This window comes from Podarcis filfolensis, assembly GCF_964270895.1.
Source record: "Podarcis filfolensis genome assembly, chromosome: 9".
NCBI classification, from domain to species: Eukaryota; Metazoa; Chordata; class Lepidosauria; order Squamata; family Lacertidae; genus Podarcis; species Podarcis filfolensis.
In genome coordinates, this window is record NC_139610.1 from 11,584,800 (window position 1) to 11,608,249 (window position 23,450).

Sequence of the window (23,450 nt, forward strand, 5' to 3'; positions counted from 1 at the left end):
AAATTGTAATCTTTTTTTAAAAAGAAAGAAAGAAAAGAATACACACTACTTGTTAGAATGGAGGGCAAGTTAGTCTTACATAAAAGTTTGATGCTGATGAATTTTCAGATTCTTTCCAACACTGGTAATTTCTATCTAAAACAAAAATAAATTGAATTTTAGTTTTGAAAACATACATGTGAACCAATGGAAAATAGGTTTATTTCATCACGGCTTGCAAAATGCAATGAATTCTTGCCAGGATGGTCAGCTGAACCACAAGAATTCACTGTCTTTATATATGGATGAACCTAGGGGCTGGAAAAAAAGCATAAAGCCGAAGGCAGACCTAATATAAGATCGGGGTAAGAGCCAAGTCAGTCTTCAGTCACCAAACCAGCCCAGCACAGCAGGAATTTCCCCCACTTGGCTGATTGGCTGTTGCCATTTGGATTTTGCCTGCCGTGTAGCAAATCGTCACAACTTGTAAGGTTGCGGATAGGCTCTGGTTCGGGTGATAGGGATGGGAGAGCGGTCTCGCCATCCCTATGTGAAGGGTATTCCATTAAAGGAATCCTGAGAGAGGGCTGTGCCTGTGCCTGAGTCCAGGGGGGCATCTGGGTGGTGAACATAGTCTGTTCCCGGCTTTTCGTCTTCCCAGGTGTTCACCCTAGGCTGACCTATGCTGGTCCCCTGGGTCAGCGCTGCCTGCAAGGGTGCAGGGAGCTAGTCGAACCAGAGCCTATGCAACCACTCACTCTCTGTAATCAATAAAGCTGTGGCCTAAATTCTGCCAAAAACCAAAACTAAAATTTGAGTCATGTGTGAATTTATTTAGCGGGGAGGTCTCTGGGTCTGAACATGCAAATATGTTGATTGTCCTTACAATTCTGACAAGGCTATTTGCGCATCTCCATTCACAGCCGCTTGCAACCCCTAAACACATTCTCCTCATGCTCAGCTACGAGAGAGCAGCTGAGGCGACATAGATACCTGCCCGCCGCTAACGGAGAGATCAAGTCGAAGCCACTGCTTCAGAGGAAGGCTAAAGGTAGTCTTCACCGCCACATCTCCCCCTTTGAGAAGATGCATCTGGATATGAACGTCACCTGAAAAACAAATCCCAGGGCAAGAACCTTGTCAGTTATGCGAAGGCCGCAAATATATTGACTTGATCGATCAAGTTTACACCTGCTTTGCTTCCACAATGTCAAAGTCACCGAGTGTTTCCAGAATATTCATTGGGTCTAAAACTGCCTAGGGTCAGTTCACACAAGGTGGTCCCTACATAACTGCCTCAGGAAAGAACGGGGGTTCATACAAAAGATAATTTCAGTGACATGGTACTTTTGCATCGGTTGTACACACGCAACTGGCTGCCATTTTTGAGCAGCTACAGTTGTGTGCTTTGGGGTGGCCGCACAGAGGCCGCTTACAAGAGTGAGCTTCTTCTTTCTATAGCTTTTATTAATTTTTTTCTAATTTACATTTCAAGATATTCATTTAGACAACCTTACATCAATGACTTCCGTTCTTCCCTTTCCATGGTTCATTTTGCAAACCATACATCCCTGCGTATTTTACATGAACTAAACCATTCGGTAATCCATTATTACACCATCAAATCTTATTTATGCTGTTAAAGTTATCTTAATGCTACCAGCGTTTTTAAATGTACACAATTTCCACCCAACTAATCAGTAAACATTTTTCAGTCTTGTGTGCTTTGGGGTGCCCGCACAAAGGCTACTGACAAGAGTGAGTTTCTTCACACAAAGGATGCCTTGGCATGAGCTCAGTGGCAACAACACACACTTCTGTGAAGACTGCGTGGAGAGCACCTCACAGGCAAAATGTCCCAAAGACACCGATTAAGCACCTGATAAAAGTTGCCTAGCTGAGTGTTTCTGCATATCTATATTGCAGTCCTGTATCAGTTTTATACCTCTTTAATGTCATGATTCCCCACCCAGCAAAGAATTTTAGCTTGGTAAAAATTCTATTAAAGATCTGTTGCTATCCTTCACAAAATTAGGCTTCCCAGAGAATAGGGTCCTAACTTAAGTGTAGAGCAGTGGTTCTCAACATTTTTTTTGGCCATGCCCCACCTAAACATCTCTAAAATCCTGGTGCCTCCCCCCTCCGCCATGACATATAATTCTTATTATTCAAAAAGTGAACTCCAATTCATGTGGAGGAAGCCTAGGTAAAGGTAAATGGACCCCTGACCATTAGGTCCAGTCGTGGCCGACTCTGGGGTTGTGGCACTCATCTCGCTTTATTGGTCGAGGGAGCCAGCGTACAGCTTCCGGGTCATGTGGCCAGCATGACTGAGCCGCTTCTGGCGAACCAGAGCAGTGCACAGAAACACTGTTTACCTTCCCACCGGAGTGGTACCTATTTATCTACTTGCACTTTGACGTGCTTTCAAACTGCTAGGTTGGCAGGAGCAGGGACCGAGCAACGGGAGCTCACCCCGTGGCGGGGATTCGAACCACCTACCTTCTGATCGGCAAGCCCTAGGTTTAACCCACAGCGCCACCCGCGTGCCTGGAGGAAGCCTAAAAGGCCATTAACTGTTAATAACTTATTCTCAAATTGCCCCCCTTAAGAATCAAATTGCCCCCCTGTGGGGCGTGTGCCCTACGTTGGGAACCATGGGTCTAGAGGCTAGTTGTAGCAAAAGTAGGATGCGGGCTCTCCTTTGACAGTGCAGGCTTCCTCCTTCGTGTGTTTTGACTAAAGCGGTACAGTGGTACCTCGGGTTAAGTACTTAATTCGTTCCAGAGGTCCGTTCTTAACCTGAAGCATCACTTTAGCTAATGTGGCCTCCTGCTGCCGCCACGCCGCCGGAGCACGATTTCTGTTCTCATCCTGAAGCAAAGTTCTTAACCCAAGGTACTATTTCTGGGTTAGCGGAGTCTGTAACCTGAAGCGTATGTAACCTGAAGCGTACCACTGTACTTGAATATTCACCCAGCCGTTGCCAGTTCAATCTCCCTAATCTGTATAATACAAGAGCCTTGAGTTTTCCATTCTCTGCGTTAGTGTAAACGCTCGGAGGGGCAGGGAGACCATAGAATCAAATGCCTCTTTTGCACATACTTCTTCCCCGCCCACATACAATCCTATAGCCCTCTTTGCTCCCTTTTCCATCCATTTGACTGCCTTTCTTTGAAGGCTACGGAGGATTTTGAATAATGATGTGAATTAAATTTACTTGAGAGAAGGCATTACAAATTAAACTTGGTTGCTGCTTTGGGTTGCCTTGAACAAGAGAAAGTGACATCTCATTATTATTATTATTATTATTATTATTATTATTATTTCTGTCTGGAGCCCCCCCCCCCAACTTACCTTCATTTGTTAGAAACACAGCAGGAGTACTGTACATTTCCTCAGAATCAATGAAATACAGTATTCCACACAGTGGTTTTTTGCAGTAACGGAGTAAATAAAGCCAGACTGAAAAAGTAAAGCTGTACAAACAAAAAAATCTGATGAGAAACAGAATATTGGCAACAAAGACAACTTTAACATTATTCATGTCATTGGTCTTCGGTGTGGAAATAGCACAATTTTATGCTGGCAAGTAAGGGGGGGGCGGAAGAGGAGCCACTTTAGACAACCCCTATTAAAGTAGTATATGTATGTTGTTTTTTAGTTGTTTAGTCATGTCCGACTCTTCGTGCCCCCATGGACCAGAGCACGCCAGGCACTCCTGTCTTCCACTGCCTCCTGCAGTTTGGTCAAACTCATGAGAGTTTGACCAAACTCTCATGAGCTTTGAGAACACTGTCCAACCATCTCATCCTCTGTCGTCCCCTTCTCCTTGTGCCCTCCATCTTTCCCAACATCAGGGGCTTTTCCAGGGAGTCTTCTCTTCTCATGAGGTGGCCAAAGTATTGGAGCCTCAGCTTCAGGATCTGTCCTTCCACTCACACCTGTTCCGTTTTACCGTATGTCTGTTTCAGCAGCGATACCGTCAAAGTTAATTTTTGTAAGGTCGCGAATTTAAGCCGCGCTTTAACTTTTCACAGTCGGAATTTGGAAAAAAAGAGTTGTGGCTTATATCTGGGCCAATACGGTATTTTAAAGCATATTTCAACTGCAACTATTTCCCACTTATTCATGTATACATACTCACATGTATATATACATAGACACACTTTGGCTTTGTTCATTTTCAGTTTGTAACAGCATTAAAGTAAAAACAAAACAAATAAACAGGTTAACACACAGGCTATAGGTTATGCCAAAACACAAAATCTTGACTCATGAAGATTAGAACACTCTTACGGAACACTTGCTCAATTATGTCTGGGTGGGTCAAAATTTTCCCGGTGAATTTTTAAGGACTTTTTTTAAAAAAATTATTCCTGCCCCTTAATGCCAAACTGACTGTTTCTCTCTCCTTTTGTCAGGAGGTGATTGGGGATGGAGGAAATCTCAAACTGGGCAGATTTATCACTGTGGTCCAATGAGGAAGAAGTGTGTTTCAACATCCTTTGCCACTCAGCGATGCCTTCCTGAGGGGCAATTCCTTTTCAGAGTCCAGCATCGTCATCGGTCCATGAGACTGAGCAAGTTCTGCAAATGTGTCGCAGGGCAAATAAAGGTGCAGCTTGTAGAGATTGCAGGAAGGAAAGAATGTACACAAAAAGCTACAGGGCACAGTAGTGTAAATATCCGGTACCTTTCAGAATACAGAATTTGATAGCTATGGTAGTTGGTTGTGTTTTTTTAAGCGTTTGCTTAATGTGTTGGACTACCTTCAAAATTCCATACCTGCCTCAATAGCAACTCCCAGGGGTGCATTTAACACTGACGATTGGCTCTGCAATTCACTGGCTATCTTTGCATCCTGCTTGTGAGCTTGCCAGAGGCTGACCGCTCTTGGAAGCAAAATGCTGGGCTGGATGAATCTTTGGTCTGGTCGTCCAGCAAGGCCATTTATTCTTATGAATTACACTTTCGGGCCAATATTTAGCCACACACTAAAACTTTCACATGCGGGCGAAAGGTTTTGGGTACAATATACAGCTTTCATCATGGGAGAAGTTATGGAAAGAGGATTTGAAATGTACAGCATGTTGCACATTGAAAGAAGATTATATGAAAATGATGTACCGTTGGTACTTAACTCCCAGTAAGTTAGCAAAAATGTATATCTGTTGGAAATGTAAGGAAAAAGAAGGCACCTTTTATCATATGTGGTGGACATGTAAGGTAACAAAAACATTCTGGGAAATGATATATAATGAATTGAAAAAAATGTTTAAAATAACCTTTACAAAAAAGCCAGAAGCTTTTCTTTTAGGAATTTTAAGTGCTGAAATCTGAAGGGAACAGAAAAGATTGTTTATGTATGTGACCAGGGCTGCGCGGATGATATTAGCCCAGAGATGGAAAGACGACAAAGTCCCTATGAGAGAAGAATGGCAAATCAAGTTTATGGGCTATGCCGAAATGGCAAAAATGACCGGAAGAATCAGAAATCAGGAAGACCAGAACTTTAATAAGGAATGGGGGAAATTCATAACTTATCTTAAAAACCATTGTAAACAGTTAAATTCATTAGTGGGATTGGAATAACCCTCATAGTGCAATGAGAACTATGGATGTAATGGAGATATAAAAATTTTGGATTATTACAAAAGATGCAGTAGGAAAAGTTTAACACAGGCTTCCTCAACTTTGGCCCTCCAGATGTTTTGAGACTACAATTCCCATCACCCCAACCACTCGTCCTGATACCTAGGGATCATGGGAGTTGTAGGTCAAAAACATCTGGAGGGCCGAGGCTGAGGAAGCCTAGTTTAACACTAAGGGGAGACATCCAGGGGATTCGTGGGATTTGTGTTTTTATATAATATCTTGTGGTGTGAGTGTAAATTTTTATATAGAAATCAAATAAATAAATCTGAAAAGAAGAAGAAACTTTCACATGCTACACACTCAAGTACAGTATTAAGATAGTACTACTGTTGATATGTTTGGCAGTCCGGGGTCCTTTGGAGGAAGATCTGAGGTAAAAATCTAATAAATGATTAAAAGAAATTAAAAGCTTTCTATCAGTTGAATTTCTATAACTACACGTCCATGTGTCTCACAAGCTCCACCAGGAGGTAGTATCAGGAACGTAACGTACAAAACCTGGAGGGAACTGACTGAAGTTTCCTCAGGGGAGGCGAACTGCATAAACAAACCCACAGCACCCATATAATTTATGACATTTTCCGCGACAAAATAGGATTCCGACAAACAGAAAGGCAGCCAGAAGAGGGAGACAGCTGGAAGGAAAAGAATGCAAGCTTTAAAAGAGCAAAGGCAGTTATTTTTTAGGGCATTTTTAATTTTCTTACTTTGGGTAACCGTTCTGGCGCTTTCTGATTATTTCAAGCTCTCTGTTCTCAAATTTCTGAAACTTCTTCACAATTCCCGTCATCTCTCCACCGGAGGCGTATGGAAAGCTGAGGATCTCAACGACATCTGCAAAATGCAATCATTCTTAATGTGCCGGGAACTGCAAATAGCTGGGAGTTGTAGTCGAAAAGATCAGGAGGGCACCAGGTTGAGGAAGCCTATATGCCCTATTGTCATAGGTAAAGGGTAAAGGGGACCCCTGACCATTAGGTCCAGTCGTGGCTGACTCTGGGGTTGAGGCGCTCATCTCGCTTTATTGGCTGAGGGAGCCGGTGTACAGCTTCCGGGTCATGTGGCCAGCAGGACTAAGCCGCATCTGGCGAACCAGAGCAGCGCACAGAAACACCGTTTACCTTCCCGCCAGAGTGGTACCTATTTATCTACTTGCACTTTGATGTGCTTTCGAACTGCTAGGTTGGCAGGAGCAGGGACCAACTCCTATTCTATGCCAGTGCATAGCTGAACACTTAACTTTGCAACACGGGACAGAGGTTATAATTGAACTGCCTTGTAAATAACGGAGGTTAGGGTGAGACTATCTTAACATCTCCCTAGTTTATAATAAGTTACAATATTGGAAAAGATTATTTGGCAGGTGGTGCGTAAGATTTCTGGCTGCTATTTAAGACTGTGGCAATTGCGTGTGCTGCGTACTTTGAGATTACAAACTGTGACAAAAATGAACAGCAGCTTGCCTTCGTCCTATGCATGCTTGCTCAGAATTAAGTCCCACTGAGTTCAGTGTCTCGGATGATTTCCCAAATAGTACACCAGTAAAAAAGGTAAAGGACTCCCAAACGACTCTGGGGTTGTGGTGCTCATCTCGCTTTACAGGCCGATGGAGCCAACATTTGTCCGCAGACAGTTTTTCTGGGTCATGTGGCCAGCATGACTAAGCCGCTTCTGGTGAAACCAGAGCAGCGCACGGAAATGCTGTTTACCTTCCCACCGGAGTGATACCTATTTATCTACTTGCACGTTGACATGCTTTTGAACTGCTAGGTTGGCAGGAGCAGGGACCGAGCAACGGGAACTCATCCTGCCACGGGGATTTGAACTGCCGACCTTCCGATCGGCAAGCCCAAGGCTCAGTGGTTTACACCACAGTGCTAGCCGCATCCCAATATACCAGTAGCTGGACCTTATTAAAACAACTGTTCTGGCAAGTGCTGAGGATGAGGGCAACAATGGCTGGACCATCGCAAAGCAGCAATGCCAACTGATTTGGTGCCAACATTGCACTGATAGAATGATGTGGATGGTCCTTTGTAAGCCTTCTTTGCGACCTACAAAACAGTATAATTGCACTAAATTGTTGCATGGCACAGCGCTGGGCAGGGAAAAGCCACATCAGATAATCCCGCATTGCATTACAATTATATCATTCTACATTGTTCATAAATCTTTGCTAATGAGATCACGCATGGCAGGCAGTTTAATAGGTTTGGCACCATGAGTTCAGCTTGGAACTTCACTGCAGGTGAGTTTTATGCACCACTGCAGTCACATTATCTACAAGATCTAGGTTCCAATGTGAATTTTTGTTCTTGGTAGTGTTTACAAGTAGAGATGCACGAGATATCGTTCTGCTGTTTGCACACCAGGGTTTGTTCATGGTTCTTCTTGTCCTGCCACTTTCTCCCAGGAAAGCCCCCCCTGTTTACAGCTGAATCAGAACAAACGTCAAATGGTTTTTCCCAACATTTGTTCTGATTCAGCGGGAAACTGGGTTTTCCTGGGAAAGCGGCAAGACAAGCAAAAAACCTCTTGGAAGCAGGAAAACTCTTGAACCTGTGATTTCTAGTGTGGAGAAATGATACAGCTGCTTTCATATCCCTCTTACAGAGCCAGGATGAAGTTCCTTTTAATTCCGGCTGCAGTTTCAAAACAAGTCAGGTTTTGAAACCAAGGTCTGATCCTAGCTTGCTCAAACAAACAATCATCTAAATAACCCACAGTTCCTTGAGTATGGATGTTAACAGAGAACAGTGGTTTGCTTAAAAATGCAAATGAAACCTTCCAATCTTCTCCTTGCAGACATGAAGAAGGAGAGGAGAGGGAACTTATGCAGGATCATTCACATCACTTGGTTTACCAATAAATCTGAAATGGCCCGTTGACTAATATACAATCTCTATGATATTGCAAGTGGGAGTTTATTCACGTACATGCCCTCAGCTTTAACCATTTCATGTGGGCAGGAGTGATGCCTTCAGAAAACTGAGAAGGAGGAAGATCAGATACAGACATACCTTGGAAGTCAAATGGAATCGATTCCGGAAGTGTGTTCAACTTCCAAAATGTTCAACTTCCAAGGCGCAGCTTCTGATTGGCTGCAGGAAGCTCCTGCAGCCAATCAGAAACTTCAGAAGCCCTGCTGGACATTCGGCTTCCAAAAGAACGTTTGAAAACCGGATCACTTTGGTTTTCAATCATTCGGGAACCAAAACGCTCGGCAACTAAGCCGTTCAAAAACCAAGGTACGACTGCACTCTGTTAGGGCAATCTGTCGTCTTTCAACTCAGAGGTTTTCAGATGTCCCACCCCTCTAAGAAAAGCAGTAATGAAAAGGCTCTTTAAATGCTCAGTTAAGGACCTTTGCGACAACATCAGCCAGTAGACAATTCTACTCCATAAGTCCTCTCCTCGTACGCTTGAAAAATCCACACGCAAAATGTCAATTGAGTCCAGGCTGCAGATTTCAAAGATGCGCCACCAGGTGAGCTGAGCACCTTGCTAGTTGCAAATTCATTTACACAATGTGCTGTTCTGCTGCACATAAGAAAAATACTTACCATTCTCATGGGGACACCAACGCATTATGTTTGCCTGCAGCCTCCAGGTATATTCCAAGCTCCATTTCATACACACTCGGTGTTCTTTGTAGGGACGTTCGAAAGGCGGAACAGATTCCAGCAAAGTGTAGTCCTTTGCAATTGCCTGCAAGTAGCCTTCCTTTCGTTTACCATGGTGGATCCCTCTTTGTTTGTGAATAATCCATGCATATAGTATCACTGTGTGTACGATGACGGAGCGTCTGATGAAATAGTCATCTCTGAAAACCATGCTGTTTGGAAATTTCAAGTTTACGGTTCTGTTTCTAGTGGTGTGGAGATATTTGTCATTCTCCCACCTCTCCTTATAGACGGACACACCAGTTCTGAATTCCAGTGACGCTATGGCTTCTATAGTAACAGTGCAAGGTTCGGAGCATAAATAGTCAACGGAGATTTCAGTATCGTTGAGAACTCTTTTGTTCAAAACATTCAGATGAATGAAATCTTCATAAAATACATCAGGTTTGGGCTGAGGAGTGACAGGTGTTGTGAGCAATGTGTCCTTTCCAAAAGACGGCACACTTTTCTAAGGGGAAAAAAAAGATGCCATATGTTAACTTATTTAATATTTAAGGGCAACTGATGCAAAAGTGAGCTTTAATTATCTTCATTAAGATGTTCCTCACTCGGAATTTTGGCAGAGTTGTAAACCAAATGGTTACAGTGGTACCTCTGGTTACGAATGGGATCCGTTCCAGAGCCCCGTTCGCAACATGAGCAGAACACAACCTGCGTCTCCATGTCTGCGTGGGTTGCGATTTCCCGCTTCTGCACATGCGTGTGAGGACATTTTGAGCGTCTGCGCATGCATGGGTGGTGAAACCTGGAAGTAACCCTTTCCGGTACCTCTGGGTCGCCGTGGGACACAACCTGAAAAGATTTAACCTGAAGCAAACGTAATAAGATGCATGACTGTATTTGATGTTGGGAAAGATGGAGGGCACAAGGAGAAGGGGACGACAGAGAACGAAATGGTTGGACAGTGTTCTCAAAGCTACCAGCAGGAGTTTGACCAAACGGCAGGAGGCAGTGGAAGACAGGAGTGCCTGGCATGCTCTGGTCCATGGGGTCACGAAGAGTCGGACACGACTAAACAACAACAACAACAACTATCGTATTTTTCACCCTATAGGACGCAATTTTTCCCCTCCAAAAATGAAGGGGAAATGTGCGTGTATCCTATGGGGCGAATGCAGGCTTTCGCTGAAGCTATCCGCTAGCCGTGGGAGACGCAGCTCTCCCACGGCTAGCGGAGAGCTTGCCTGCACCCAGAAGCTTGGGGCGCGCTGAGCTCAGCACGCTCCAAGCTTCGGGCTTCGCACAGCGCTGCGCTACTTCGCACGGCTCTCCCACGGCTAGTGGAGCGCTGTGCGAAGCCCGAAGCTTGGCGTGCTGAGCTCAGCGCTGCGGCTTCGCGCGGCTTTCCCACGGCTAGTGGATAGCAGCCTGTTCTGGGGGCTGGGGTCGGGGGAAGCTCGGGCTTCCCCAGCCCCGCACCTGGGGGGGAATTTTTTTTTCTTTATTCCCCCCCAAAAAAACTAGGTGCGTCCTATGGGGCGAAAAATACGGTATATTGCTGTGTTATGGCTTTTGGGGGGAAATGTACAATGAAATGTTGGTTTCAAAAAGGAGGGGAAGAAGAAGAAGAAGAAGAAGAAATATGCACAACTTGCAGACTTAACATAGAATAAGAGAACAAGAAGATTCAAAGAAGATCGGAAAACATTTGTTGAATATATGGGGAATAATTGTGTACAGCTGAAACCGCTGGCAGACTAAGATAAATTCAGCAGTGTAAATAAGTTTTGATGGGTACAATAATGGATTACTGAATGGTATAGTTTTTGTAAAACATGTAGGGATTTCTGATATGCAGTGGGTTTTTTCCTTTAAAAAAATGTTTTGGGGTACTCTCATTTTCCTACTCATATTGAAATACAGTGGTACCTTGGGTTAAGTACTTAATTCATTCCGGAGGTCTGTTCTTAACCTGAAACTGTTCTTAACCTGAAGCATCACTTTAGCTAATGGGGCCTCCTGCTGCCGCAGCACCGCCGGAACACGATTTCTGTTCTCAACCTGAAGCAAAGTTCTTAACCTGAAGCACTATTTCTGGGTTAGCGGAGTCTGTAACCTGAAGCATCTGTAACCTGAAGCGTATGTAACCTGAGGTACCACTGTACTGCCCCTCAATGAAGCCAAACTTAGATTCACAAAATGTTTAGGGGTATGCCTGACCCCAGAAAAAAAGGCACTGATATGTAAAATGAACCGTGGAAAGAGAAGAAAGGAAGTCATGGACATCTTAAGGATGTAAAATTAGTATTTTAAAATTAAAATTAAAAATTAAAATTAGTATTTTAGATTGTAAAACAGAACATGTAATAAAAATTATATAGAAGGAGAAGGAGAAGAAGTGAAGTGAAGCACCCCAAACCGATGGCACAATAGCTTTGCCCCCCTCTCCCCCAGGCGAGCACCCACCTGCCCACCCCACGCGGCAGGAGACCCGAGGAGCCAACTCACCAGCAGCAGCCAGAGGAGGCAGAGGCAGCCGGCAGCCGCCCGGAGGCGCACGGTGCGCCCCACGGCGCTCTCCATGGCTGCGCCTGCTTCTCCTCCCTCTCTTCCTCGGGGGTGACTTGGCCGAGCCGGGAAACCCTGTCCCGGAGCGAGATGGGTGTGTGGCTATGTTTGCGACACGGATCCGGCTTCCTGGCGGGCGATGCCTCCGGCTTGGAGGAGGAAGCAGGAGGAGCCAGCCGGGCGCGGCAGGTGCGCCTTGGGCTGGGAGCGCCACGGCGGCGAAAGGAAAACCCCGATGGTGCCTCTGAGCGCGTGTAGAGGATTTTTTCCCGGGCGGCTGCAACCAGCTGTCAAGGGGCGACCGAGAATCGCTGCTAACTGGGCAGGGGACCCGAGGGTCATCTAGTCCAACCCCGCGCAACGCAGGAGTCTCAACTAGATCAGACATGGCAGGTGGCTTGGAGCAAACTCTTTCGGGCTGAGGTCCCTTCGGGCGCCCCCCATAAAATATTCCAGGGGGCTGCCCCCCCCCCCGAGTGCCATTCAAACAGTGTGTCTTGTGATGGATTATGGGGGGCGGGACTTACCTGCCCCCCCCCATATTTTAATTCAAATTGGCACCCCGGTAGGTGGCCACCACCTCTCCTTCCATTGTACTAATGGGTTGGGTCCCTCCTCCCAAACAAAGAACTCCCTGAGACATTAAAGCACCCCTGTGACAAATCGATAAAGGTTTTTCTGTGCCTCCTGTATTACTGTCGCGAATTAAAGTCTGTCCAGTCCTGGAATTCCAGAGGGTTGGACTAGATGACCCCTGAAGTCCCTTCTAAAGCAAAGGGTGTTGGTACGCCGATGGCAGCCCTTTTCTTTATTCATCTAAGCAAAGACACGCACGGAGACATTTAATAGAAAGCTGAGCATCCTTAAGACCCACTGGGCTGCGTCTCCCCCAGTGAGTGTGCAAAGGATGGTGTGCGGAAGGTTAAAGATGCCTCTGCCAGCCATTCGGAGATTTTAAGTTTTTGAGAGGTCCAAATGAAGATGCTGAACCCCGAAGAGCTACAAAGGAGGGTTGTGGCTTTTCAGTGCTAAAACACCATGCTTTGGGGTGCAGAAAAGTCCCAGATCTGGCACCTTCACCGGCAAGAATGTTAAAGGTAAAGGTAAAGGGACCCCTGACCATTAGGTCCAGTCGTGACCGACTCTGGGGTTGCGGCGCTCATCTCGCTTTATTGGCCGAGGGAGCCGGCATACAGCTTCCGGGTCATGTGGCCAGCATGACTAAGCCACTTCTGGTGAACCAGAGCAGCGCATGGAAACGCCGTTTACCTTCCCGCCGGAGCGGTACCTATTTATCTACTTGCACTTTGATGTGCTTTTGAACTGCTAGGTTGGCAGGAGCAGGGACCGAGCAACGGGAGCACACACTGTCGTGGGGATTCGAACCGCCGACCTTCTGATCGGCAAGTCCTAGGCTCTGTGGTTTAACCCACAGCGCCACCCGCGTCCCTAACAAGAATGTTGCTCACCCCAAAATGGAAACCAGCAGAAGTCCCAGCAAAGAATGGACACAAAAACGTATGGAATATGAAGAAATGGTGAAACTGACCGGAAGAATAAGAAATCAAGATAACAAACTTTTTATAAAAGAATGGAAATGGTTTATTGAATATTTACAGATAAATTGTAAACAGATAAAAACATTGGCAGGGTTATTGTAATAACCTGCAGCTTCATAAGATGAAAGAAGATGAGTAAATGAGCAAATTAAGTTAATTTGGATATGCAGAAGGTATTAAAAATAAATTTAAGGAACCTCAGAAAGAGGGGGAAGGAAGTCAAATTTGAAATGTAAAAATGATTGGAAAATCAGTGAAATGTATAAACCTGAAAAGTATAAATAAATATTTAAATAATAAAAAATGAGATCTGGCACCTTCACTTGAGGGGTCTCATGTAGCGGGGCTGGGAAAGGCAGCTGTTGCCAGTCACAATAGACAGTGCTGGTGTAGATGGAGCAACAGGGTGACTCAGTGATGGCCAAACCAGAGAGGTGCTTGAAAATAGTAAAGGTAAAGGGACCCCTGACCATTAGGTCCAGTCGTGACTGACTCTGGGGTTGCAGCGCTCATCTCGCTTTATTGGCCGAGGGAGTCGGCGTACAGCTTCCGGGTCATGTGGCCAGCATGACTAAGCCGCTTCTGGCGAACCAAAGCAGCGCACGGAAACGCTGTTTACCTTCCCGCCAGAGTGGTACCTATTTATCTACTTGCACTTGGACGTGCTTTCGAACTGCTAGGTTGGCAGGAGCAGGGACCGAGCAACGGGAGCTCACCCCGTCACAGGGATTCGAATTGCCGAACTTCTGATCGGCAAGTCCTAGGCTCTGTGGTTTAACCCACAGCGCCACCCGCGTCCGTGCTTGAAAATAAGGCACCTTATAAAGAGAGAGTTGGAATATATGTGCACATTGTGAAGTTGCAGCAGGAACCCAGCCAGAGCATCTTAAGGATGTTGTATAAGAGCCCTTAGGCTTCACAATCCATATGTTTCCAGGGTTAACCTGCATGGATATGTTTCCTAGCCGAAGGAGAGGTTTTGTTTGCTAAGGACCTCCAATCACAGCCTGCAACTCTTTATTGAGGTGCAAACTTGTCTTTAAGAAAATCCGGAATGGGAACACAACTTAAAACAGGGAGACAGTTATGCAGTGTGGTGTGAAGTATTTCCTTGTGTGATGCTCTTCTTTCCCCCCCAGGTGCAAACCACATTTTAAACATCACTCACATCTACAGATGTCTTCAAGATGCAGATCAAAGCCCCTCCCAACTCTACAATTCTGTGATTCTATGACTATTGTTCCATAATAAACCAACAGAACGTCAGTCCTTCTATTAAGGGCCAGGTTAGACACAATGGGATGCGGGTGGCGCTGTGGGTTAAACCACAGAGCCTAGGACTTGCCGATCAGAAGGTCGGTGGTTCGAATCCCCGTGATGGGGTGAACTCCTGTTTCTCGGTCCCTGCTCCTGCCAACCTAGCAGCTCGAAAGCACGTCAAAGTGCAAGTAGATAAATAGGTACCGCTCCAGCGGGAAGGTAAACGGCATTTCTGTGCGCTGCTCTGGTTCACCAGAAGCGGCTTAGTCATGCTGGCCACATGACCTGGAAGCTGTACGCCGGCTCCCTTGGCCAATAAAGTGAGATGAGCGGCGCAACCCCAGAGTCGGTCACGATTGGACCTAATGGTCCCTTTACCTTTACCTAGACACAATGCAAGAGATTTGTAAAGAGGAGGAAAGAAAATTTGCAGCAGAACTACAGGGAGGTGTTTGTAACCTTTCCCTGCAATGTTTTTCCAGTTTAAATCATCACACAGAGAGATAGAAACCATATGAGCAACTACTGTATATGTTTTCCCCTGCAAGGCAAATAGCATTTAATTAAGGGAAACACTGCAGAGGGGTTAAAGCCCCCCATGGGCTCCTTAGTGAACCCTCTGTTGTGGTTTTTTTCTTTTTAATTAAAAGCAGGAGATCTTGTTCACATCAAGCACTACAACAAGTCTGATTTAGCTGTAAGTGTGTAAAGAATAATGTGCCATATTTGGTAGTATTTTCTGGATTTTCCTCTGTTTAGATTTGTCATCAAAATGAAGACAAGTGTCAAGCTAAAGTAAAAAATGGTTTTTTAAAAAAAGAATCATTCGCTTTCATGTGATGGAAAGTAGTAAAAGAGAAAAGATTTTCCCCTTGAAAAGATTTTATCCAGCCTCAGCTGACTTTATTAGAGGTTTGAACCGGTTGAGCAGGAAACGAAACCATATTCCACCGCAGGAGCAATCTTCTCATATTCTTGGCCCCATGCCCTTCAAGCAGCGCCTCCCCCATGCTGCAAAAACAACCAATGTTGCAACTGTACACCCTAAAATGTGCATTGCCATTATTCCCCCCACACACATTTAATATAGTAAAATTGAAAATGGGGGAGATAGCATAGAACAGTGACTTGTCAAAGTGTGTTCTGACATACGCTGGGGTTCTGAAATATACTCGGAGTCAGTGGATTTCATGCTCTTTATTCAGCTCATAGTGTTGAGGAGGAATGGAAGTTCCCCCAGAATGTCTGCTTTATATACATTATTTACACAATGGGCTCCACGTGATTGGCTAATTCCGGGATTCTCCTGTAGGCCAATCAGGTTGCGGATTCACTTCCACCTGGAGCTGGATTGGGTGGCTCCTGTGGACCAATCAGACTGCTGCATTCTGGATCCCATTGTTCTAGGACCAATCAGGCTGCTGCATTCTGAATCCTATTGTTCTAGGACCAAGCAGATTGCTGTATTCTGAATCCTATTGTTCTAGGACCAATCAGACTGCTGCATTTTGGATCTTATTCAACTCAGTACATAACACCTTCCTCAGAAGCTTATAGGTTGTGATGATTCCCCAATGAAGAATACAAATAATGGCAGGCAGCGTTCACTGTAAGACAGATTGCCTATCTATTTTCTCCTGCCATATGTGTGCTGGTGGCTGTGTTCAGTAATGAGGGAAGGCAGAAGGCAGATCAGGAAAACCTCAGATGCCCAAACTGTTTAGCAATAGCAAGTCCTAGTGTTGTGCGTCTTTCTGCCTCGGCACTCTCCTTCACCTGTAAAATATTGCCGATATAATGTTGTTATCCAAATCTATGGTGCAGCCACATTGGGAACTGTGTACATTTTTGCATCATCTCACCTCAAAAAGCATAACGCAGAGTGGGAAAAGGTTCAGAAAAGGGCAAGCCAAATAAATGATCAAGGAGGTGAAGCGGCTCTCCTATGGGGAAAAGTTGAAGCGTTTGGGACTTCTTAGTTTAAAAGGTGAGCAAGAGGTGTCATGATAGTTTATGAAATTATGCATAGAAACTGGATGGAGGAGCCTTTTTCTTAGGGCACTTGCAATTACGGTTTTATATCTTGATTTTATTCTGTGAATCACCTTGAGACCCCGGGTATAGGGCGATATATAAATTCAATAAATAATAATAATAACACCGCATCTGTCCCCCTCATGCCCTCCAGCAGGGCAAGATCTGCTCTGAAAACGAATCCCCGCCAACCGCAGTGTTATGTACTGAGCTGAATAGGATCCAAAATGCAGCAGTCGGATTGGTCCTAGAACAACAGGATGCAGAATGCAGCAGTCTGATTGGTCCTAGAACAACAGGATTCAGAATGCAGCAGTCTGATTGGTCCTAGAACAATAGGATTCAGAATGCAGCAGTCTGATTGGTCCTAGAACAATAGGATTCAGAATGCAGCAGTCTGATTGGTCCTAGAACAATAGGATTCAGAATGCAGCAGTCTGATTGGTCCTAGAACAATAGATTGGTCCTAGAACCACTGTATTTTTTCCGGCAATCTTAATTCCGGCTTGGGATTCATCCAGGGCAAATTTACTAATATGCATTTGGGATTTTTTTTATTAATTTCCTCCTCTGGAAATCTCACAAGAGTCGCATCCCAAAAAAAAGAGGAGAATTTCCAAGGTCCCCTGTAATTAGAATCGTTGCAGGAGAGACCTGCAAGCTAAGGCAATTTTAGGCGGCAAGTCTGCACGTCGTTTCGCGGACTTGGGTTGTTTCCGTCCTCCGCCGCCAGGGGGCAGTCAAGCGAACTCGTTGCTCCTCTGTTCCGAGTGAGTCCGCTCTTCGCCACCCGGAAGCGGAAGGAGTTTCCTCCGAGGGCGGTAGGGGAGAGAGGTCGTGCTGGGCTCCGCGGCGTCTCCTCATGGCTCGCGTGTCGCGCACGCTGCTGATCTTCGGCGGCTTCGTGGCCGTGCTGGGGGCGGCCTTCTACCCCATCTACTTTCGGCCCCTGACGCACCTCGAGGAGTACAGTAAGTCGAGCGGAGAGCGCGTTCTGCGCACGCGCGGCCTTCTGCCGCTTGGCCGGAGCCCCGCCCCTGTTCGAATCTCGAAGGGATAGCAAGCGGCCGTTGGCTGCGCGCGCAGCTTTTCCTCAGAGCGGCTTTTTCCTCCCTGCATCTCCCGCTCTCCGCTTTACCTGACGCGGGAGCGGAGCTGCACGTGTGAACCCGACATCGAGGGTCTTGTCACGGACCCGGGTGCAAGGAGAGTTAGATGACGAGCCGCTTTGGGCGATATGAAGGGAACTTCGGAACTCCCTGCCTCTTGAGAAATCAGGCAGGCGCCTTCGCTTTTTTTTTTTTTTAAAGGCGCCTGCTGACAAGAATTCTTATTATTAGAAAAGCCTATCCAGGTGCTCAGAAAGCTGAGGGGATGTTTGATCCTTAAAAAAACAAAAAATGTATTTCTCCCTTGTAGGTTTTTTAATTAGGGTTGTATATTCCCCCCCCCAGTAAATAACAACAACAACAACAACAATAATAATAAATTAGGGTTGTAGATTTCCCCCTCAAAATAATAATTATAATAATAATAAAAAGTAGGGTTGTAGATTTCCCCCATCAATATATAATAATAATAAAGTATGGTTGTAATAACAACAACAACAATTGCTATTATTATTATTTCAGTGAATCTACTGGGCCTACGATTTAGTCAAACACAAGCTCTCTGACTTTGTTTGCTTTTTGTTTCAATCAATGGAAAGCATTATTATTTCCATTATTTCAATGGAAACACACCCACACCCTGGGTGTTGTAGAGGATAGAACATTCCACGCATGGATTTGTGTTTTTTTGGGGGGTGGGGTATTTGGCTGCCCTGAGTTACAGTGGAAATCGGCTTCTTTGGGGGAGGCAAGTGAGATGGTCCCCAAAACAGCCTATAAGGCTATTTTCTTCCTTAAAAAAAAAAAGCCTTGTGCTTCTGAACACAGTGAATGGGCATCTCTAGTTCGTACTATAATTGCTTGATTGCAAAAAACAAAAAACCCAGTATCCTAGATGAATTATGTCATAAATCTACTTCTGAGTTAATTGTATAATGAAAAGAGCATCTCCCTGTATAGGACGTTGATGGTTCAAGTGTCATGTTCGCCATCACCTATGATACAACTTCAAATCTCAATTTAGTGGACTGAAGAAGCTTTGCCTTTGAGGAAAAAGGAAAGCTCTCTCCAGGGTGCTAATACCCTAAGGTTCATTTACATATAAAACTCGTCACTTTAACTGTGCAGTCGTTAAAAAATGAATGTGCATGCATCTCTAATAATAAAAATAGTAATAATAAATTTTTATTTATACCCCACCCTCCCCAGCCAAGACCGGGCTCAGGGCGGCTAAAAACCAATAATAAAAACAAGTTGATTAAAATACAGTTTAAAAGATTAAGATACAATATTAAAATAATTAGGGAGCAATCTCATCATAGGAGGAGAAAGGAAAAAGAAAAAGGGGGAGGGAATCAAACTGATTCTGAGCCAAAGGCCAGGTGGAACAACTCTGTCTTACAGGCCCTGCGGAAAGAGATCCTTCCAGTAGCACCTTAGAGACCAACTGAGTTTGTTATTGGTATGAGCTTTTGTGTGCACGCACACTTCTTCAGATACCTTCTTCAATTTTTTTTAATTTTTTTTTACTACGGCAGACCAACACAGCTACTTACCTGTAACTTAAATTTATGTTGTTATTCCTTTTGAAGGAGGGGGACACTCGTCTCCCTGGCTGGCATGCAGGCACATTGCACACAGTACAGTGGTACCTCGGGTTATATATGCTTCAGCTTACAGATGTTTCAGGATACAGACTCTGCTAACCCAGAAATAGTACCTCAGGTTAAGAACTTTGCTGCAGGATGAGAACAGAAATCGTGCTCTGGCAGCGGGAGGCCCCATTAGCTAAAGTGGTGCTTCAGGTTAAGAACAGTTTCAGGTTAAGAATGGACCTCCGGAACGAATTAAGTACTTAACCCGAGGTACCACTGTATTTCCTTGGGGTGATGTTCTACTAGGACCGTTTTGGTTTGTGCAGCTGGGACTGTTGTGTTCAGGACCTGATTCTCATATATGAAATACACAAACAGGAGCAGAAGCATTTATGACTGGTACCCATACTCGTCATACCATGCTCTCTATATATGAGTGGGGAGAAGGTACAGTGGTACCTCGGGTTAAGTACTTAATTTGTTCTGGATGTCTGTTCTTAAGCTGAAGCACAACTTTAGCTAATGGGGACTCCTGCTGCTGCCGCGCCGTCGGAGCACAATTTCTGTTCTCATCCTGAAGCACTATTTCTGGGTTAGCGGAGTCTGTAACCTGAAGCGTATGTAACCTGAAGCATATGTAACCCGAGGTACCACTGTATTTCAATCCTTCGACATCACAGACCAAATCATAGCTGTCAACTCTTCCCTTTTCTTGTGAGGAATCCTATTCGGAATAAGGCAATTTCCCTTTAAAAAAAGGAAAACGTTGACAGCTATGAACCGAATATGCTTTGTGAGTTTCTGTTCTCTAATTCTAATCCATGATGATTAAAATGGGAAGTTCAGCTTTGGAAGTAATTTTATTAAAAATGAAATGCGCAAATTGCACAGGCAGTGCTTTCTATTATAAAACCAGCAGAGGGAGCATTGACTAATGCAGTCTGATTCCAGAGCCTCAGTATACTTACACAGTAGAAATGAGTGGTACATATAATACTGTCCTAACTCTCTCTTCCTTGCTCCCTAAAGAAAGAAGGCATACATTGGAAAGATGGTGAGAAGGAATAATAAGTACAGTAATACGAGGTGGTATTTCCGACAGTGGTTCAGAACCTTTAGCATTGTATCTGACACAAGAATGTTACACTTCCTACTGTGAATATTCCTTTCTGTTACAAACAGAGTCAGATGATTAATTGTTGAAGATAAGCAAAGCAGTAATAGTACACAGTTCAGGCTCTTTGGCCCATTTTTTCCTTTTACTTTGTTATCTGATTTTAAAATATTTTCCCAGCATTTTCATTTACTATGGTGCTAATGTTTCCTGCCCACAAATCCAGTATTTGTTGGTGCTTAAACCAGTAATTCTCAAGCTGTGTGCTGCAATAAATACCTCAAGTCAGGGGTCAGCAACCTTTTTCAGCCGCCGTGGGCCGGTCCACCGTCCCTCAGACCATGTGGTGGGCCAGACTATATTTTGAAAAAAAAAATAAATGAACAAATTCCTATGCCCCACAGATAACCCAGAGATGCATTTTACATAAAAGCACACATTCTACTCATGTAAAAACACCAGGCAGGCCCCACAAATAGCCCAGAGATGCATTTTAAATAAAAGGACACATTCTACTCAGGTAAAAAAACGCTGATTCCCGGACCATCCATGGGGTAGATTGAGAAGGAGATTGGGCCGCATCCGGCCCCCGGGCCTTAGGTTGCCAACCCCTGCCTTAAGTAATGAAAGATACCTGTGGGACCAAAATACCTACTTATAAAGGAGGCTGCATCCTTGAACAACTTAACTGCTCTGCCCGTATCTCTTTCTCACCAGCTTCATTGGTTTAAAGTTATTCTACTGCGTCTGCCTGTGCGATAGGATCATTCCGTTACCCTGAACATAGAGCAGAATTACATGCCTTCAGAGGAGGCACATCTAAAACTTGTGGGGAGTCTAGACAATAGACCAGGCTCCCCGCCGTAGATAGTTGCCCTTCATCTTGTGCAGGATGAGGAGGAAGGGGATGGAAGAGCCGGGTGAGGGGCAGTTTTGAGTCAGAAAAGTGCCTCATATATTATTTTAGAGATCGCGATTAGGGTAGATGGGTGTTTTGAGCAGGCTGGTGTCCATCATTTTCTTCCCACACTAAGGGATAAATGTACTATCTTACTTACTGTAATGTTTTGTGTTTACCAGAAAAGGAGCAAGCAATAAATCGAGCTGGTGTTATACAAGAAGATGTTCAGCCTACAGGTATATCTCTAAACGCTTAGTTGAGCTGTGTTTATGTAAATTATGTATATCTTAATACTGTATTCCAATTCCAAAGACGTTGACATGCAAAGGAGTTAATTTAGGAATTCATCCAAATGACCTTTAGTACGTTTCTAAAACGATTACTTAGACAAGTACAAGGTGAGCCTGTTTCATACAAAAAAAGATGCAACTGGATATGAATGCTTCAGTACAAAGTATTCATGTTGTGATTCAAATAGAAGGGCATCTGTATGTGTTTTTCACTCTGTTCTACCTTTCAGCTACAAGCAGAGGTTATTGTACAAAGATTGGACCCTAGCTTTTAAGTATTTTGGTGAGAAGCAGAATTATGCATACACACAGATTCCCTTCATACAAGGTCCAGAACATTGTATTCTGTACTAATATAGTCATATGCCTGTGCAAGAAATACTGTAAGAAATTACCTTTGATCTCAGAAGAACTGTTGAAAATACTGTTTTATCTTTCTTTCATATAATTCTGGTAATAGTCACTTTATCTTTTTGAATGAGTAATATTCCAACTGGTGTTCTCAATTGCAGCAACTCAGTCAAAAATATCCCTTTCTCGAGCAAGATGCTCAAAATGTTCAGATTATTCAGATGAGGCAAATTATTGTGACTCATTTCAGTCTGCAGTCATGCCTGGTTTTGGCACAGAAAAAGTTTGTTTGCTTTGATGGATGACTTACATTAGGAGAAACATGGGGTGTGTAACCCTGTTGATTCTCCTTGAGCTCTCAGTGACGATAACATCTGTATGCTGTCCTATGCATGTGGGACCAAGAAGATCACATCCCATGTTTCAGACTCTCTTCAGACATGGTCCTTGTCCAGTTGTTCAAAATATGTAATGTACTCACATGTATAACTTCATGCAGAGAAGCTAGGTTGTAGAGAATACGTACATTTATTGACATTACAACAGCCTTCTAAAATGCTTTTTTATCTCTCCTGTTTTATCCAAAGGATTGAAAGTATGGTCTGATCCATTTGGAAGAAAGTAAGGACTTCTTTGGGTAGGATCTCACCAATGAATGTATTTTCCCTTATTCCATCAGTGATGCTTCTGGTTCTTTGAGTCAACCAAGATCATGCAGAAAAAGAACTCCACACGTGGAATTGTTTTATAATACCACTTTAAATAAAGAGCAGTAGCAGCTGTTGGCTCTCAAGAGATAAAGCCCACTTTTCCCCCAGCGATGTAGTAGGAAACGCTGCACTGAATGTTTTCTATTAAGCAAATGGAATTACTGCCTTTTTCTTCATTGGAGGAATGAAGGAGAATTGCTTTGGTGAATGTAGTGAAGACATTACCAGAGTAGATTATGGAACTAATGAGGTGCGAGAGAGTTTTAAATTATGTACATTGATTGTAACATTTGGATTGAACTAAACTGTAGTACTGTAGTTCAGTTTTCATGGATTTTGTTGTTGTTAAGAGAAAAACTCAATTTCAGATAACTTATTAATGTGTAATCTCGCTGTTCAAAAGTAAAGATTTGGATTCATTGACTTATTCTGTATATAAATCTCTTGAATGACTTTACATAGCTTTTTGTCTTTTCCTGGAACTTCTGTAAGTAGTTCTTTTCATAGAAAACCTGGCAATGCTTTAATTTTTTTCTACTAACCTGGTTTCAGTTTGAAACTGCGGGAATAGCCAACTACTGTCTTCTCAAAGGTCACTCTAGTGTCCAGACAGTGGTCCATATGTCATAAATATATGTGCCGCACAAGCTGACAGCCAAACTGACCCGTTGGCACCTTGTAATAATATGGCCTTGTCCC

At 44.2% G+C, this 23,450-nt stretch overlaps 2 protein-coding genes across 2 annotated transcripts in view; one reads left to right on the forward strand and one right to left on the reverse strand.

The window, feature by feature from the left end:
- SEL1L3 (SEL1L family member 3) overlaps positions 1-11,970 on the reverse strand; it is a 45,476-nt gene extending 33,506 nt beyond the window's left edge. The window contains exons 1-6 of the mRNA XM_083630176.1: positions 11,769-11,970; positions 9,201-9,768; positions 6,345-6,471; positions 3,337-3,458; positions 973-1,088; positions 80-135 (exon numbers count right to left, since the gene is read on the reverse strand). Of these exons, the coding sequence (XP_083486302.1) occupies positions 80-135; positions 973-1,088; positions 3,337-3,458; positions 6,345-6,471; positions 9,201-9,768; positions 11,769-11,843 (1,064 nt within the window). The 5' untranslated portion in view covers positions 11,844-11,970. The remainder of the gene's footprint in view (positions 1-79; positions 136-972; positions 1,089-3,336; positions 3,459-6,344; positions 6,472-9,200; positions 9,769-11,768) is intronic.
- A 5,505-nt stretch (positions 11,971-17,475) lies between these two features.
- SMIM20 (small integral membrane protein 20) lies at positions 17,476-23,204 on the forward strand. Its single transcript, XM_083630898.1, has 3 exons — positions 17,476-17,652; positions 21,580-21,636; positions 22,629-23,204. Exons 1-3 carry the CDS (start codon positions 17,544-17,546, stop codon positions 22,664-22,666), a joined length of 204 nt encoding a protein of 67 aa, XP_083487024.1. The 5' UTR covers positions 17,476-17,543; the 3' UTR covers positions 22,667-23,204.
- Positions 23,205-23,450: the final 246 nt, after the last annotated feature.

Excerpts from the sequence above, each read along its gene's own strand:
- SMIM20 (XM_083630898.1), top strand. The coding sequence starts at position 17,544 with ATGGCTCGCGTGTCGCGCACGCTGCTGATCTTCGGCGGCTTCGTGGCC. Across the intron at positions 17,653-21,579 it reads GACGCACCTCGAGGAGTACA|AAAAGGAGCAAGCAATAAAT; the intron begins GTAAGTCGAGCG and ends TGTGTTTACCAG. Across the intron at positions 21,637-22,628 it reads AGAAGATGTTCAGCCTACAG|GATTGAAAGTATGGTCTGAT; the intron begins GTATATCTCTAA and ends TTTTATCCAAAG.